At 39.8% G+C, this 18,350-nt stretch overlaps 1 protein-coding gene across 2 annotated transcripts; it reads right to left on the minus strand.

The window, feature by feature from the left end:
* Positions 1-5,188: 5,188 nt before the first annotated feature.
* LOC111220738 (RING finger protein 122-like) lies at positions 5,189-16,080 on the minus strand. Of its 2 annotated transcripts, XM_022743942.1 has the most exons (7): positions 16,007-16,080; positions 15,043-15,905; positions 11,918-12,074; positions 9,955-9,997; positions 9,795-9,836; positions 8,650-8,732; positions 5,189-7,894 (listed from the first exon to the last, which is right to left on the minus strand). In XM_022743942.1, the coding sequence occupies exons 2-7, from the start codon at positions 15,065-15,067 to the stop codon at positions 7,774-7,776; spliced, it is 471 nt and encodes a 156-aa protein (XP_022599663.1). In that variant the 5' UTR covers positions 15,068-15,905; positions 16,007-16,080; the 3' UTR covers positions 5,189-7,773. The 2 variants fall into 2 exon arrangements, with proteins under 2 accessions (XP_022599663.1, XP_022599662.1); XM_022743941.1 differs by lacking the exon at positions 16,007-16,080 and having other exon boundaries at positions 15,043-15,994.
* Between the last annotated feature and the right edge of the window lie 2,270 nt (positions 16,081-18,350).

Consider the following 18,350-nt stretch of genomic DNA (forward strand, 5'->3'; position numbering starts at 1 on the left):
CTATGCAGCAATCTGTAAGCCAAAGTAAAAGTAATAACATAGGCTGTTTCCCACTGTGTATTACAAGACACTTAACTGTGTCAAGAGGGCTCTGTATAGGAGCTTGCATATTTTGGACAGAGACTCTGAGCCAAAAAAAAAGAATTATAACAAAGCCTTGTATAAGGATTTAGAGCTCCAGAGCTAAACCTCCTTTGTTCCTGTGGTAACATTACAGGAGGAGCCAGGTTGAATTGGTGTTACATGTTGCAGTGACATGCCCACCAAGTCGGGACATCCCCGTGTTTAGCATGTCAGCACAGACATTCCTCCAGGACACAAGTACTCATGATTTACATCATATTAAACATGGAAGATGGGAAACCCATCATTATCTCAAGCCTTGCAGTGGGTTTAATTCTTCACCTGATGACACTCATCCTCTCGCTCTGGCGATCACAGGCACCCTAATTATAGTTACGACTATGTTTATGACCAGGAAAGCTCAGTGTTCTATGAATGTAAGGATGTGACTACATGCAGGGGATATAGATGCTGTGAACTGACACTTTTGAGTTGACTGATTGTTGTGATGAAACCATTCCCAAACCCCTGTGGTGTATTGCTATCATCCGGTTACATGGATTTATCAAATCCTGTGTTACAACTGTGGTCTGGCTACTGTCATGGCCAATTTAACTATTGTACCTTAGGTGTTAAAAAGTGCATCTTTACACATTACTCTTAACTAGTTTTCAACATAAGATCAAAAAATTAAGAGAAATAAAATGAATTTACAGTTTTACAGTATTAGCAAAAGACTACAGCTACAATTAGAGTTTTACCAAAGATCCCATTTAGACAGAATCAACAGATAGTGCAACATCATTCTTCGTTTGTAGATAGACTGAGTCCAACAATCTCACTTAAACTCATTCAGTATTTCCAGATGTAATGATACTTTTCACTCCACATTTTAATCTCCACCATCATTACACCACCTTCACCTCTGTCTGCTTTGCATGTGGTGTCATTGAATCAGCCTGTGTTTTTGAAGATAATTATTCTCCGAGGAGCATCAGCAGGTGTGAGCAGCTGAATCAGACACACCACAGACTTATTACCATAGGTCTGTGGAGAAAATGTTCTGCATGGGAGAAAGTGGTCTTAGGTGTCAGAAAGTGCACAGATATGAGGAAGAAATAAGGAGTGTGACACTTCAAAACGAGAGTGTCCAAGACAGAATATTTTAAGGTGAATTGATTAATGTATCTACTTAAAAAGTTTTTAAAACCTATTTTTTTTGGGCCTTTTATGACAGTAGAAAGATGAGTAATGACATGCAGCTAAGGTCCCTGGCTTGACTTGAATCAGGCACCATACGGATCATACACACCACACCCCAGGCTACCAGAGCACCCCCAGTTATTCACATGTTCCATGAAGTTTGTCAGCAGTTGTGCCACTTGTGAAAACAAATGTTTGATTTATTAACTCATTTTTTCTTTTTTATATTTTATGGCAAGAATTTAAAGTTCATGGAAGTCTGTTGCCAGAATACTGAGCCTAATGAGTCCAAACACCAGCACAACCCTGCAACTGTGAGAAAGCCAATAAAATGCTTGTGTCATTTCTTAATATTATTTTCCTTCTTTTTATATCAGTTTAATTGTTTTTTACATTTTCTATGAATCCTATATTACCTTAAGCCCCCTCTACAATGGCACGACATACACTATATGGACAAAAGTATTGGGCCACCTACACATTACACGTACTGGAGCTTTTATGACATCCCATTCTAAATCCATAGGCATTATTTTGGAGTTGGTCCCGCCTTTGCAGCTATAACAGCTTCCACTCTTCTGGGAAGGCTTTCTACAAGATTTTGGAGTGTCTGTGGGAATTTTTGCCCATTCATCTAGAAGAGCATGCATTTGTTAGATCAGACACTGATGTAGGACTAGAGGGCCTGGCTCGCAATCTATGTTCTAGTTCATCCCAAAGGTGTTCGATGGGGGTTGAGGTCAGGGCTCTGTTCTTCCGCACCAAACTCACCCAACCATGCCTTTACGGACCTAGCTTTGTTCACTGGGCCACAGTCATGCTGGAACAGAAAAGGGCCTTCCCCAAACTGTTCCCACAAAGTTGGAAACATAGAATTGTCCAAAATGTCTTGGTAAGCTGACGCATTAAGATTTCCCTTCACTGGAACTAAGGGGCTTAGGCCAAACCCTGAAAAAACAACCCCATAGCATTATCCACCAAACTTTACAGTTGGTACAATGCAGTCAGGCAGGTAACGTTCTCCTCTCAGACTGCCAGATAGAGAAGCGTGATTCGTCACTCCACAGAACATGTTCCCACTGCTCCAGAGTCCAGTGGCGGCGTGCTTTACACCACTCCATCCGACGCTTGGCATTGTGCTTGGTGATGTCAGGCTTGCACGCAGCTGCTCGGCCATGGAAACCCATGCCATGGAGCTCCCGGCGCACAGTTTTTGTGCTGATGTTAATGCCAGAGGAGGTTTGGAACTCTGCAGTTTTTGAGTCAGACTTTTACGCACTATGCGCCTCAGCACTCGGCGCCTCTGCCCTGTAACTTTACGTGGTCTGCCACTTTGTGGCTGAGTTGCTGTGGATCCTAAATGCTTCCACTTTGCAATAATACCACTCACAGTTGATTGTGGAATATTTAGGAGGGAAGATATTTCACGAACTGGCTTGTTGCAACGGTGGCGTCCTATTACAGTACCACGCTCGAATTCAGTGAGCTCTTCAGAACGACCCATTCTTTCACAAACGTTTATAAAGGCAGACTGCATGGCTAGGCGCTTGATTGACCTGTGGCAATGGCACTGAATGAAACACCTGAATTCAGTGATTAAGAGGTGTGGCCCAATACTTTTGTCCATGGTTGAAAAATACCAAATACCTGTATTTTAAAACATTTTCTGTCAGAACTAATTGTCAAAGTCACTCTCCTTTAAAAACTCAGCCACTGCAACTTATGCGTAATTGTAAAATACATACTCCTCCTCAGGGTGTTTAAACCCCCAAAGCCCAGAAGAAAACATGGAAGACTTTACTTCTGTGTGTTCTGTGGCCTATAATGCAAGGCTGTATGTCTGCTATTAGTTCAAACACAGGTCTAAAACTGTAAAAATATATATATATATTTTCTTTTCTTTTTTTTTAAAAACAAAAAAAAACAGTTATCATCTTTTCTCTAGATGGTGTTTTCTGTTTCAGCTTCAGCAGGTTTGTGATGGTTGATATTGGGCGTCCTCAGGTCTGATGTGAATCTGGTAAAATGAAACAACTGATAAAATCATTTTGCTCTGGACTTAACTCACTGGTCATTTCATTGTGATACATTTTCAATTCCTGAGAGTTAAAGGAGGAAAGACAGAAGATTATCTTGCACTGGACTTTGTGTATGAGAATATAAAGTTAACATGCTGGATGTCTGACAGATTTAATGGACTCCAGTGTTGAAATCCTTTCACAAAGAGTGATGCATATTAGCAAAGGACTGTGGAAACACAGAGGAGCTGTGTGTCTTTGTAACTCATGCAGTTAGTCAGTGTCAATAATGTAACATTAGCATCCTTGAAAACCTTTCCTAACACACTCATTGTGTTCTTGTGCAAACATCCTTATGTCATGACTGCACAGGGAATTTCCAGACATCTGCTCACTGTGTGTAACAGTTTTGTGTTTTGTCTGTGTTTGTGTTTGTGTGTGTGTGGTGCACATTTTTGCAGTCATGTGCATCTTCATACCTGCATGACCACTTTGTATTTACTTGTTCTGGTGATATCATGAAGGACTCCACAGTAAACCAGAGGGTAGCTTTCAGAAAAATGAACTGTTACTATTGAAATTCTCAACACCTGTTGTTGAACTTTGCTGGAAATGGGGGAAGCTGCGTTCAAAATTAGGTGGAATTACCTGTGAATTCACACCTGGTTCACGTTAAGTGGTAAATGCAATGTAAAAGTGTCTTTTGGGGATCACTGGAAGAGAGAAGAAGTCAGACTGATGACACAGCAAGTAGGAAACATTGCACATGAAGAAGATGATGTGACTTGATTTGGTTGTAAGTTTGCTTCTGGTTTCTCCTAGAGCCTGTGTGAGATATATCTTCAGAGAGATTCTGCAGATTCACGGTCTAAGGGTCCAGTCTCTGGAAGAACAGCATCAGATCCACAACAGATCCAACGGGACATCCACTTACCTGACAACCTTTGTCTGTTTTTATTGGTGAGCTGCTGACATTCATGGCCTGTGTGGTGGATTCAAGTGGTTAAACCTCTCAAAATTTTATCTGTTATATGCTCCTTGTTCCAAACTCAGAATATGGACGGTCTCGTCAGATTTTAGACAAAAGACTATTTTCATTTTCTTATAAACTTCTTCTAAAAAGAAGCTGAATGAGGATGTAGTTGGGCGCAGCTAATGTCAATGCTAACATGCTTACGATGCCAATGCTAACACGCTGATGTTCAGCAGGTATACTGTTTACCATGTCAAATTAGCTTGTTAGCATGCTGTCAATGGTTAATTTGCACTAAACACAAAGTGCAGCTGAGGCTGAATGTCATTAGTTTTGCAGGTATTTGGCCAAAAACCAAACTAAAGTTTTGACCAGATGATGATGGCGCGACATGAAAACCACCAGAGTCATTAGGACACAGCCTGGGAACCATTTAATGTCTGTACAAAATGTTATGCCGATCCATGTTGCAGATGTTGAGATATTTCATTGGGTAAGTGAACATTTTGACCTGCTTGTGGTGCAGGATGAAAAGTCAGAGCATCGTCAACGTTTCTATACAATAACTGCTGAGATATTTCAGTCTGCACCAAAGTGACCATACTTTCTCCATATATAATAATAGCAATGTAAAGCAAATAAACAGCTTTGTCCTTATGCAAACACTGATTATATTTTTTTCAAAATTAAAAGCATTTATGGTTTCCACAGTACTCATAGTATAAGACATGGTACACACACAGAGACACACACCTCACTCAGACAAGAAACCAGCTCAAACAGGCTCCTCATATCGGTGCAATGTGTCTATTTATATCACTACAGCAGCTCTTAGACACTGAGCTCAGATTCCACTGAAGAAAGGTTGGTTCAGTTCTGTCGATGACATCCAGCTGTATGACAAATGACAGTCGAGGTGTTTGAGCTGACATACTACACCCTTTATTGAAAGCCAGTTATGATACAAAACAGTTCCTTAAAAATAACTTAAAAACCATGTATATATTTATATATGTGTTATCTTATCGGTTGAGTCTCTTTGGGGCATCGTCGAGCCAAAGGAGGTTCTGATATCTTCAAAGCTGGTGTTTTCTGGTGGTTGAAATCTTCGTCTTTCCAAGCTCCAGGTACTTATGTGGTGGTTAAAGTCCAAGACATATTCATATGGAGCTGCATATAATCAAGGGGCAAACTGAAAAAAAAAAAAGCTGCCATACAAATATTACTCAGAGGCAGAGCTGCTCTGAAGGCAGAAATAATCTCATTAGTTGAGTTACAGAAGTGACACTACACATCAACATCCCCCAAAATACTGAGGGCCCGACATAACTGTACAGAATAACCCTTGGTAAAGCTGTAAGTATATTATTATCTGACTCTATTTGCCCCTTGAATACAGTGGCAAGAAAAAGTAAGTGAAGCGTTTAAAATTACCTGCACTTATGTATAAATTTGTATTAACATATAATCAGGTCTTCATCTAAGTTACAATTATGAACAAACACAATTTATATTAACTAATAACATACAAATCACCGTGTTGTTCTTGTCCATATTGAAAACATCATTCAAGCATTCACAGTGTAGCTGGAAAAAATAGTGAACCTCTCGGCTAATGGCATCAAAACACTAGTTGGAGTCAGGTGTCAATGAAACCAGATTTGAGGTGTGGGTTAGAGAAACTTTCACTTATAAAAACACGATAACAATATATATATATAACAACACATTTTGAATTTGCTGTTCACAAGAAACCTCTGCTGATGTGAGCCACACACAAAATAGATCTCAGAAGATTTAGAATCAAGAATTGTTGATTTGCATGAAGCTGAAGGGTTAAAAAGGGTTTGGATATTCATCAGTCCATGTTTTCACAAACTGTCAACTGTCTAAAACATCATCCAAAAGGTGAAGCAGGGTGGGGGGAGCATCATGATCTGGAGCTTTGCTGCCTCTTGGCTGGAACAGCTCAACATCATCCAGGGGAAAATGAATTCCCAACTTTATCAAGGTGTCATACAGGACTGATGCCAGGGTGTGTGTCCACCTGCTGAAGCTCAGGAGAAGCTGTGATGCAGCAGGACAATGACCCTAAAGTAAACCTACTACAGAATGACTTCAAATGAAGAAAATCCACCTTCTTGAGTGGTCCAATCAGAGCCCAGACATTCATCCAATACGTCCTAATACATAACTCAGACATCCTAATATGTCCGAGCTGAAGTAGTGCTGTAGGAAGAATAGTCCAAAATTGCTCCTGAACATTGTGCAGGTCTGATCAGCATCAGCTTGTTTGAGGTTATTCCTGCTAAAGGAGGATCGACCACTAATTAAATACGATGGTTCACTTGCTTTTTCCACCAGCACTGTGAATGTTAAATGGGTGTGGTTCAATAAAGACACAAGATGTTGTAATTGTGTGTTATTATCTTAAGCGCATTGTGTTTGTCTACGCTTGTGAAGGAGATGAAGATCAGGTCAGATTTTATGACAGAAAACCAGGTGTCTCCAAAGGGATAGTTTCCTGGTCTCCACAGTCTGATGATGATCCTAACAATAAAACATACTGCTGGTGATGATGCTGTGATTTTGATAATTGAGATAAATGCTGAAGCGTTAATGGTTGTGTTGATGTCACAGACTTTTTTAACTGCAGCAACGTTTCTGCATGATGGATGATCAAATGATGAAAACGACGAGCAAAAAAGAATAAGACAAGTAAAATATGGACATCTGATCTGGACTGAGTGGGAGCCTTTTGATGCTTGGAGTTTAGCTTTATGGCTCACCGCCAAGATGGTGGTGAGCCATAAAGCTCATTCACTATTCCCAACACTTATGAACCATCATCATTTTGTGCCATTACTGACAGGTGTAGTCAGGTGTACACAGGTATGTTTACATTCAGCAAAGCAAAAAAAGTAATGTATATGATATAGACGCTATATTTTTCATTCCATTATGAAAATTGCTGAGGGCAGTGTATAGTGAGTTCTTTTGGTTTGTTCTCCTTTAATATTAAAACAAAAATTAAGTCAGATAATCAAATAAAATGACAGAACCTGTCAGCTGAGCAAACACAGCTCTCCTTAAGCTATTGACCTCTTAATAACACCGTTTTAAATACACACATATACAGATGAATTAGCAGGCTGACAACCAACCTTGATGAGCCAGTCTGATTTGATTTAAGTGGCCTTCAGGGGAGCTGCAGCTTTAAGGCACTTGGGCATTAGCATAACCTAGCTATGTACTGAAAATAGCCTTAATCCATCATCATGAACTCCATGTCAAGTGTTAGTGAAAGTCACTACTGTTACCACCTCCATATTGTTTTCCAGGTAGGTTCATTGGCTCAGTACTTACGGTTTATAACATTTCTATTTCCAGAGTAGCTCTGCCTCAAAACATGTTACTAACACTACAGACTGTTGGACCGTGTAACAGGAGCCTCTATAGTGACGGGTGTCAACTGAGTGGAGAGCGTGAGGTGCTGCTGGACGTACGTTCCCCCTCTCAGACCTCCAGGAGACTCTGAGGCCGCTCGGACGCTTGTGGGGGGTCAGGCTGGAGGCGACAGATGGGCTTGTTGCACATGGGGCACACTCTGCGGATTTCTAACCATTTTAGCAAACACCTGGGAAGAGTGGACAGATGAGAGACATATTACTACGTTTTGTCATTAACAAAGCAAGACAAAGTTCAGACAGCTTGTAAAACAGGACTGATGAGACAGGCGTTAGGAGAAATATCAGTCAGAAAGAAAAAGTAAACCAGCCTGAAAGCCCTGCTGTCAATGTCACACCTACGCTGCAGAGCCGAAACAGGTCTCAGTTGCATAAAGCATGCTCATGTTCAAACATGCCGGGACATATGTTGTCAGGAATTTGCTCGTCATTTTCTGGAGGGCAGCTGGAAAAAACGTGCTTTTTTTTCTGGATTTCACAGCCTCTCTGACTCCTTCTGCTGCTGACTTGAAGGCAGAAATCCACCATTAAGTGGAATTTATGAGTCATTCCTCTGAAGTGGTTAGTTGAGATTTGAAGTCTTCACCAAAATGTTAAGAAATCAAGGCCAGAATAAGATATTGTGGATTTAGGAAGGTGGAGCCACTGACAATGGATTTGCAGACATATTGGCTGTTCCAAAAGTGTTGTTCCACATGATTTCAGTTGAAGATTGTTTGCATCCACAGTCTCAAACACAGTGTATGAGTCAGTACAATTAGCTGCGCGGTTACCAGATTGTGAAACAGCTAAACAAATGAATCAAGTCTGGAGGTTTTTCATTTGACTGTGACTTTTAAATACAGTCGTGCATGTTCACAAATACGGGGTCAGCTGCTCAGCCTCATGAAAGTTTTTGTGACCAGGCGAAGGCTGTAGAACTTACTTCTTGTGAAAAGCATGGGAACATGGACACACTCCGAGCTCGTCCCTGGTGCGAAACTCCTCTAAACACACTGCACATGTTTGCTGAAACAGGGAAACGACGCGTTATGAAATCAGTTGAAAACAGTTCTCACTCATGGACTACTACTGTATATTTCTATGTTAAAATAATCACCAACATAAGTGTCCATGGCTGCACTGCAATAATTAGATCACTGACGTAATCTCTTATTCATAATAATAAGCTAAAATAACCTATATATTACCAATTTTAAAAAATATTCTGTTTTTGCATCAGGTTTTCAAGAAATAAATTTATGATGACTATTCAAATGTGACAGTATAACAAAAAGAAAGTAAAATGATTGTTCAAAAATGTAATAGTTGTTGTTATAGAGAGCTTCTCAAAGCTCCCAGAGTTTACACTTTGTTGTTAGCTTGAGTAGTTCCCCTGTTGTTTTGTTTTGTTTTGTTTTGTTTTGTTTTGTTTTGTTTAAGTTGTTGTATTTTCTTACTTTTGCAAAAACCTGGTCACAATTACTATGAGGCCATATCATATCAGGTGTAGCTAGTTGCTGTAGCTAGCCAATCACAAAGCAGTAGCGAACAGGTAAAAGTTATTTCAGAAACAAACACCTGGAACTTAAATAAAGAAACATGACTTCAAACTGACATTTTTCACTGAAAAATATTTGCCTGGCTCTTTATAACTCAAAACTGTGGTTTTCTAAAAGTGAGGACCTTTTCCTGGTTAAACCCACCTTTAAAAATAAACTAAATAAAATACAGTGAGTTAAAAGGAATATCATCCACATCATTTCCTGTCCAGGTTTGGGAAAGGCTTAGGTGGAGCTAGAATATTTGGTTGTGTAGTTTTCCTCTGAACTTCAGTGAAATTTTGACTAGTACAGCAGTGATGATGACACATGCAACACTTTCACAGTACAATAGAAATATATACATATACGCACTTCTCTGTCTTTTAAGAAAATTGCACATTCACTGTTTCAGCAGTAAATTTGTTGCTGATGTGTTTTCCACATCCTTTTTTTGTCCCATTAGCCAGTTAGCATGGGTCAGTTATACTTCTTTCAACTGTTTTATATTAGTGTTTAGCCCATCCCATTCACTCTGCATTCAACTTACACCAAGAAGGCTCAGTTTCTTCCCCGCTCCTTTCAAAACAACCTGTTGACAGTAAAGGATTTATCACAAAATGCATATTCAAATTTAACAGACAAATAAGCAAATGACACAGTCTGAACTATTATTACTAGTCAAACTGGAAATGGTTTTAACATATTACCTCGTTGTACCCATACTGTTCTCTTGCCCCTTGTCGCCTCAGTCTGTAAAGCACAAAAAAAACAAAAAACAAACTTGTCATAAAAAATTCTATAATGTGCCTGGTGGCTCCGTATCTGTCTTCATCAGGACATGTCTCATCATGCTGTCTGAATCAGCTGAGGGCCTGGAATTCACACAATACCAAAGTCAAGTAACAGCCTGTGCATCTACACAGAGCAGATCTATAACACTTTCAGGAATATCTCCTTAAGATTCTTGTTGATCATATGCTGTTGATAAGACATTCTCATCAGTCCATCTACACTTTCATTCAGCAAACATAGCCTTACTTTTTGTCCTTTAGTATCAGAGATATACCTTTAAAAACACACACACACACACACACACACACACACAAAATCAGAAAACCACCTAAATTAAATCAAATCAAACTCCGGACTCAGATCACTAACTACAGTCTTAGCTGATGCTCTTTAACCCGATACCTGGCTGTAAACCCAGCCTCACATATTGTACTCTCTCGGCCCAAATGTAGATCGCTCAATTATCAAACATCCTCTCTAAGGGTTAAACAGGTCTTTCCAAAACTTCTGGAAGTCAGCAACAGCACACTGACCCAATCCCAGCCTGTCTGTAATAGCCTTAAGCAGCGCTCACTTGAACCTTTGTGATTTGTCAAACAGCAGACAATGCACTACTGTATGCATTTCCATGTAATACAATGAGAGGATTCTGCATTGACAGATGACCTGAATCAACTGAGTGCACTTCATTCCAATAAAACCCAGTCTGTTTAGACTTTTAAGAGGATTCTTCAGAGCACACAAGAGGCCATCTGCTAATGCGCACAGTTGGCTAATAAGGTTTGTACATGTGAAACTGGCCCAGGATACAACTACCCCATGTGAAAACCAAACGATACCAAATGATGCCAACTGGCCAGTCTGGCTGTGGATGAATTGTTCTCTCACTGCTGAAAATGGAGACCGCTGACTCAGGTTTTGTCCTGTGAGGGTAGAAAATATATTCCACCAGTGACTGGAGGGTGTAAACCTGCCTTCGGTTGTAGGCCTGTACCCATGGCTACTAAAACACAGGTGAAGTTAAAAATGAAGGGAGAATATTTAGTAAAAGCTGGGGCATAAATATTATTGATAATTATAGAATGTAAATAGAATGTGGACCTGTTCCCTGTAGTCTCATCTCTGTTCTCAGTTTTTTTTTTACAGTTTGTAATCCAATGACCACACCAATATGTTTTCAAGTTAGGGATTAATAATATTGTATCTTACAAGTATTTTTTTTTATAATAGTGCTTTTTAATTCTTCTTTTGAAATCAGAACTCTTCATACTTAAGAAAACCATTTTGTATTTTGTGTGTTTGTGTTGGGTTGAATGGGAAATTGGGAAGCTGTTAGTGTGGAAATTCAATTTTCTGATTTACAACGTTGATGCTCTTGTTATATACCAAAATAAAAATAAAACTCAGGTACAGGTAAAGTCATATGTCATACGCTGAAGTCAGTTTAAAGTCACACAGCCTTTTGATACTAGCACAAGTATTTTGCATGGAATTAAATTTTTGTAGGTTTAATGGGTAATAGTTCACAGCTCTCTTTCTCTCCTGCTCTACAGTTAAAAACAATAGTTATACTGTATGCAAGAAGTTCAGATTTGCTCTCTCAGTGTTGTTGAGATAAAAATACAGAACATCAGTAACTAATGCAAAAGCAGAGACAGAATGAAAAAGAAAGATTTACAAGATTTCATTAGGAAATCCTGAAAAGCACTACGGGTAGGTGGTAGGTGACACACAAATTGGAATTTCACATGAAGGCAGGGTGAGGCAGACTTCCTCCTTTCAGAGGTGGATGAATTTGTCTGCTAATACTGATCCAGCACAGCGGCCTGACACTTCCTGTACAGGAGCTCTACCTCAGCCCTGTCTGTTGTGTTGTACCTGAACAGGTAGCAGCAGAAGATGAGGCTGAGCATGAGGATGAAGAGGCCAATGCCCAGGATGATGATGTAGATGTTGAGCGGCAGGTGGAAGAGCTCTTCAGATGTCATCTTGCAGTAAGGGTTGGCGTTCTGCAGTCCAAGGTCACACAGACACCCTGAGAGGACAGGACACATGAACAAGATGACACAGAATGGAAAAAAGAAATCCTATGAATGCAGGAAAAACAGCATGGTTTGGCTGCAAGGGTTACACCAGTCCCATCACTGTATCACAGATGACTGTCATAATAAGAAAATATAATGTGAAACAGTCATTCTGAACTATCCGTTGCATATGTATTTACATCAGAAGAAATTTAAACTTCAAACAGAAATCACGAAGTATTAACAAATTCAACAATGAATACAACTTGTATTTAAACTGCATCACCATCATGTCAAAATGTAATTTTCATGAAGGGTTGGTATTGGTCAGTGTGTCTAATCCAACTTAACTTTGTCCTCACACAAAGAACAAGGCAGTCATGAATATAGCCTACTGTTGCTAATAATGTAAATACACACTCGTGTTTTCAATTGCATGTTGAAAATGTGAGATAATGTCATTTTTTATACATGAAAAGAAACAGTGAACAAAGCCCCTGTCAGATAATTCAACATTATGTGGCATTTAGACACTCAGCAGAAATCACGTATGAATTAATGCGTCTTCACACACTGTCTCGTCGCATGTCAGCATAAATAGTCTGAAAAATTCACAGTGATGTGGGTGAGCTATTCTTTCTGAATGATCTGATCATTGAACTTTTTCTTCTTGGTTTCCTCACAGATGGGGGCACTCACATTGTGAAGACAAACTCACACACCAGAAAGTTAAAGTAGTTGCCCACAACTGTGACATTTTTATTTTAGGCTCACATCTTCACTTATAAGGTTAGGGCTAGGTCTGGGTTTAGGTTACAGAAGGGGTTAAAGCTGCACTGATCAGAATATTCACAATGGATCAAACGCGTAATGTGATAGAACACAACATAACATGCAAAGAATTATCAGGCAGCCCACCTCAGCTCTGCAGGACGTCTGAGCATCTTTAAGCCCATTGTAATATAGCTTGTGTCTGCAGGATGTTTCACTAAACAGACATGAAGCGGAGTGGACAACATGTCATCCATAATGGCTTCTCATTGTAGGTATATTGTGGATATTTCCTGTGATCTTTGTGTCACCGTGGTGAGAGACCAGCTCACTCAGCTCCGTCAGAGCCTTGCTACTGTGTTTCCATGGCCCACACAGGTCTTCATGACAAACATATCCCATCATACATCACCCTGTCTAGCAATCCTAGACTTTGCCTGCGTCCACCTCCCGTGGTGAGGATGTGGGGTCGGCGCATGTGTGTGTGTGGACGTATATGTGTAACTTGTAAGGCCTGGCACATAGGCTCCGCACTTGTATCTGTTAAGCCTCTTGTTTCAAACTGCAATGTAATACTGCTTACACTGTAGAGATTCTTGACCCGCACAAAGTTTTTGAACTTGGGTGAAAGTTGAGATATGAGTGCATGTATAGAGGTGGTGTGTAGTAACAGTTATGAACCCAACTTCTAATTTTGTTTTACATGAGAAGTGAGTGAGAAATAGGGAGAAAACTGTGTTCTGGAAATAGCATTTGGCTATTTATTTTCTTATTAAAGTGCAATGTTTTAAGGGTTGCAAAATATTAATGGCATAAATCCATATTAATCAGGTTAAAACTGAGTTAAGCTACAAAAAACAGGGTCTATTAAGGGCAGATTTTTGTTTCTACTGGTGTTCACTATCCTCATGATGCTCACTGGCTTTCCCACAGGAGAGTCCTTACACATATTTACAAAATTCATAGATCACACAGCAAAAGCACCTATCCACACTGCAAAGCACTTTCATGTGAACTTTTACAAGCATCCTTGCGTCACACAGGAATGTGTTCCACTTGCTTCTTGGCCTAAGACTAGTTACTCACTGGAATTTGGCCATAGAGAGAAAGAAGTGCATTCAGCCCAAGGGGCTCTTAACATGGCACTTTTCATTCCATGCGACGCATGTCAGCCTTAAACTGCAGGAGTTCACTCATTCTTGAGGTCAAGTGCCACAGCTTATACTGTGACCTCCGGGTTCAAAAATCATCCTCTAATGGACAAGGTTCACAGCAGTATAGGGTGTAGTCTCAGTGCACAGTGGGGGTGTTTGGGGAGGTTTGACGGGACATTTGGCTAAAGAAACAAGCAGCTGTAATCTTAGCACGATGTTAGTGAATCATTGATAGTGGAGCACTAAAAGGTAGGCCACTGTGCAAATGCATGCAGCGTGTACAGGATTGTACCTGAACACTGTTAAACAGGAAAAGTAGCTTTGGTTTTATGTGTTTTGTCTGGGAAAAAAATGGTCCTCCCTTCAGAGGATATTGGTATTGAAAACAATAAAGACATGAGATGATATATTATCATGGTTTTTATAGGTCATGTTGTATAAACTTTCATATTAGGATTGATTGAGCCAGGCATTCATACTGTAAATCCCTTTGTAAGTTGTACAAAACACCTTAAGTTTTCTTCTCAAGAATAATAAGTTCTTAGTATTTAGCTATTTTTAAACTGGTGCTTTACCACATTTAGAAATTAAGAAATTTGTTAGCTTGCAAAGACTACTGGTTTCAGACCTAGTTTTTTAAATATTAAGAAATACTTCTTTCACAATCAGTAGTATTCCTGCAAAGAGTTGGAAATATCTGAATATGCTAGGCTAACCGATGCTATTTAGTCATATAGCTAATGATAGTGTAACATTATGTAGCTCATGTACATGTATATTAAACTGCATTTTGATCCAGTTACTTCCTTTACTCTAAAACTTCAAAAGGTAGAATATTAGCAAGCTAAAGTGAGTTTTGTCAGTTAGCTTAGCATTAGTTCTGCTTAGTAAGTTAGTGGCTGTAAATATTAAGTAAAAGCTTATCTCTACATTAGAACTGGTTTCTGTTGTTTTTTCTGTTGTGTGTTGTGTAAAATTTCATTTAGTAAACACTTATTTAGTTTTAATTTGGAGGAGTTTGAACTTACAAAAAGCCTGTGCAAATGTCACTTACCGTAACACCATTGGACAGAATGCATCAAATGTGCAGATGCTCAGATGGCAAAGCCAGAAAGTTGTAGAGGTCACAAACTCTGGTTTCCGCAACTTTTCTGAAGTTTGTTTCTGGAAATGAAAAGGATCAGTTGTGGCTTTTCAGTTCAGACCAGTCCTGATAGTTGGCAGAGAGGATGGGCACTGAGTTCAATCCTTGTGGTCTTGAGTAAGCAGACCTGATGAGAGACTTCCAGTTCCTCAAGAAGACATCAGCCTAACAAGCAGCTGCTCAACTGAACAGTGATTATTCAGCCAGCAGCGATGATTTGCTATCAAAAAATACCATACAAACATCCACTTTAATTGACATTAAGACTCCTGTAAATGTGTTAGAGAAATAAATCAAAATATTCCTCTGTGTCTTCCCTCTGCATGACAAAGAAAAAGTCTTGGAGGTAAACTGTGAGCGTTGTGGATGAAAAGACACCAATGTCAGTGACAATATGAGGAAATATACATCAAATCCCTTCCAGCACTCTGTTATGAACCTGTGGCCGAGCACACTCTCTGCTTTCTTGCTTTGTCTCCTCTTCAAAACATTGTCACAAGGCTCTCCCTCCCTTCCTTCTTCTTTTCTCTCCTGTCTTCCTTTCTTCTCTTCTCCTCTTTTTCAGATCTCCACGTCGCTTTCCTCCTCTCTGGCTGTGAAAACCTGCCGTGGCCAATTATGGAGAGACAAAGGGAAGGACATGGATGGGTTCCCCGGCAGCACAGCCAGCCAACCAGGCAGCCAGGCAGGCAGGCAGGCAGGCAGGCAGGGAGGCAGCCTCAACAGTGCTCCTGTGGAAAGCAGCTCCTCATCTCTCCCCCTGCCTTCCTGCTCTGAACACAGGACACAGGGAGGTATAAAATACAGGAAAACAATGCGGCCAATGTTAACTCAGACTCAGGCTCTCCTCTCTTCTCCTCTATTTTCTTCTCACATTCACTCTCCTCCTTTCTCCTTCCTCGTCCCTCTTCTCCACTTCTCGTCTTCAGCTCTCAGTTTGTAAACAGATCCCTGCTCATGTGATTCGCTGTCTGCATCACAGCTCTGCTTTCACCCCCCCCCCCCAACAACACACCACACACACACACCCCACCCCCTCCCGCCTGCTTGACTGACTGACTGAATGACTTCCCTCCCTTTGCCCCTCACCACTCTGGGTTTTTCCTCCACTCCCCCCCCTTTCTCCTCCTGTCTTTGCAGCTGCAAGCTATTATTGAAGTAGCTGCAGAGCAGATGGTAGACAGGCAGATGTGGAAGTAGGCATGGGGAGAAGCTGTGATGTGATAGTTTTAAGGTAGTTTGATTGATTGCATGCTATATGTCAAACTGATCAATACTAACTCTTGTTTATAAAACTGTCTCCTTGTTTATAGGAAGATCATAACTTGAAGTGATTCAGATGAGGAGCTTTTGATCCAGACCCTCAGGGGGTCCAGTGGCTCATTGTTGACCATGTGTCTTAATTCAAGTAACTGCAAATATGTTTGTTATTACTATAGTCATATTATAAATTGAAATAACATAATAAAACTTTTTTTTTTTTAATCTGTCTCTCACATGTCTCCCAGCCTTCTGGACTTTATTGTGTGCCTGTAACTGAATAAATAATAATACCTATCAAATAATCCAGAATTAATCCAAATAATCCAAAATTGAAATCCCAAAAACATGATATAAGGCCTCATGTAGCCATATCTGTCAAGCCATATAGGATAGGAACCCACAGGTATCCAGTCAGTATTATGAAGATAAATGAGTGTCAATGACAGATGACAAGACAGGAGACAGAGAGAGAGAGAGAGAGAGAGAGAGATGAGAGGAGAAAGTTAAACATGATAGGTAAACATGGGATAAACATGAGACAGACAGTCTGGATTATAAAAACACAAATATTGACACAGTATAGAAACAAAGAAGCTCAGAAGTGTATATTGGATTTGTTCCCTGCAGCTTGTTCAGCTTGTTCTTACCTCTGTAATGAGCTCAGAGTCACAGTTTGTTATGTGCTGCTACTTTATTTCAAATGCTCTCACTTGACCAAATTAACACAACGTAAGAACTTATCACTCCAGAGTTCAAATAAGTGAATGTGCCCTGAGATTGTGGGCCAGAAAAATTGCACATCTTCAGCTCTGCCCAGTTTAGGGTTAATGCAACCGGTGAGTTCATCTCTGCCTCCAGATCTGCTTTGAAATGTGTGTAGAACTAAAACAAAACATTAAAAAAAAACCTGCTGAATCATTCCTGTTATTAGCCAGTAAAGTTTCAGTTTGAAGTAGACAACATACGTTTTGTCTGAGGAAAAATGCCTGTGCACATCTGCAGAACAACAAAAGCAAAGGCCTTTTGAACAACTATAAGAATAATAAAAGCATGTAAGGTCTTAGCTGAGTGAGTCCAGCAAAACTGATTTCCTCTTCTGATTATGCTTGATATAACTATGACATGAAATTAAAATGGAAGCAGAATGGAAAAGAAGTCACCTCTTGAAAGTGTTATTTCAGAAATGTAATATACGAATGAGTAAAGTGCGACTAATCAACATGTTCTATAATTCTTTTATTTACTTGTAAATAACACTTTTTATATTCTGCAGTTGTTTTCATCACTCACCTGGACGGTAAAATGATAAAATGATGACACCCCAGAATAAAGTCAAAGATAAAAACTCCCTAACCCAAAACCATACATAAGAAGTGCCATAGTTATCTGAAGCTAACAGCACAACTAAAGGTCCATCTAGTGGTTGAAGTGCAGAAGTACAGCATATAGCTGACTTGAGCAATGGGAAGTAGTACTGGTTTACCAAAAATCAAGTGAAAGTTGTTCAAGTGGAACTAAACATAGAAACTCACACATCCACAAACACAAGCTCTTGTCTGTATTTGCAAACTCAATACAAGCTAGGTGCAAAATATCAAACAGTGCCAAGACATTTAACTATACAAACACATGGAAATCACCTTTTCCTTGGCTCTTTCTGTGGACTTCAAATAGAGAAATGAGATCTAGTTATACCTATAACTGTGTGTCCATGGCGTATGGTGGTCTAACCTGCAGAAGAGAGAGTGTTACTATACTCCACAACTGGGAAAAGTGAACTAGTAATTTATACAGAAAACTTAAGAAAGAAAACCTATTTCTTAAGTTTCTTTGAATTTAAAATAGAGGCACACACATGCTGAGAGATTTTATCATTCAGCAAGACTGAGAGTCCACAATGCTAGCAGCTACAGTATAAGAGGCTGACTAGGCACAGCACTGCTTTGAACTACATG

This window comes from Seriola dumerili, unplaced genomic scaffold, assembly GCF_002260705.1.
Source record: "Seriola dumerili isolate Sdu_G_001 unplaced genomic scaffold, Sdu_1.0 BDQW01000073.1, whole genome shotgun sequence".
In the NCBI taxonomy this organism is placed as follows: Eukaryota; Metazoa; Chordata; class Actinopteri; order Carangiformes; family Carangidae; genus Seriola; species Seriola dumerili.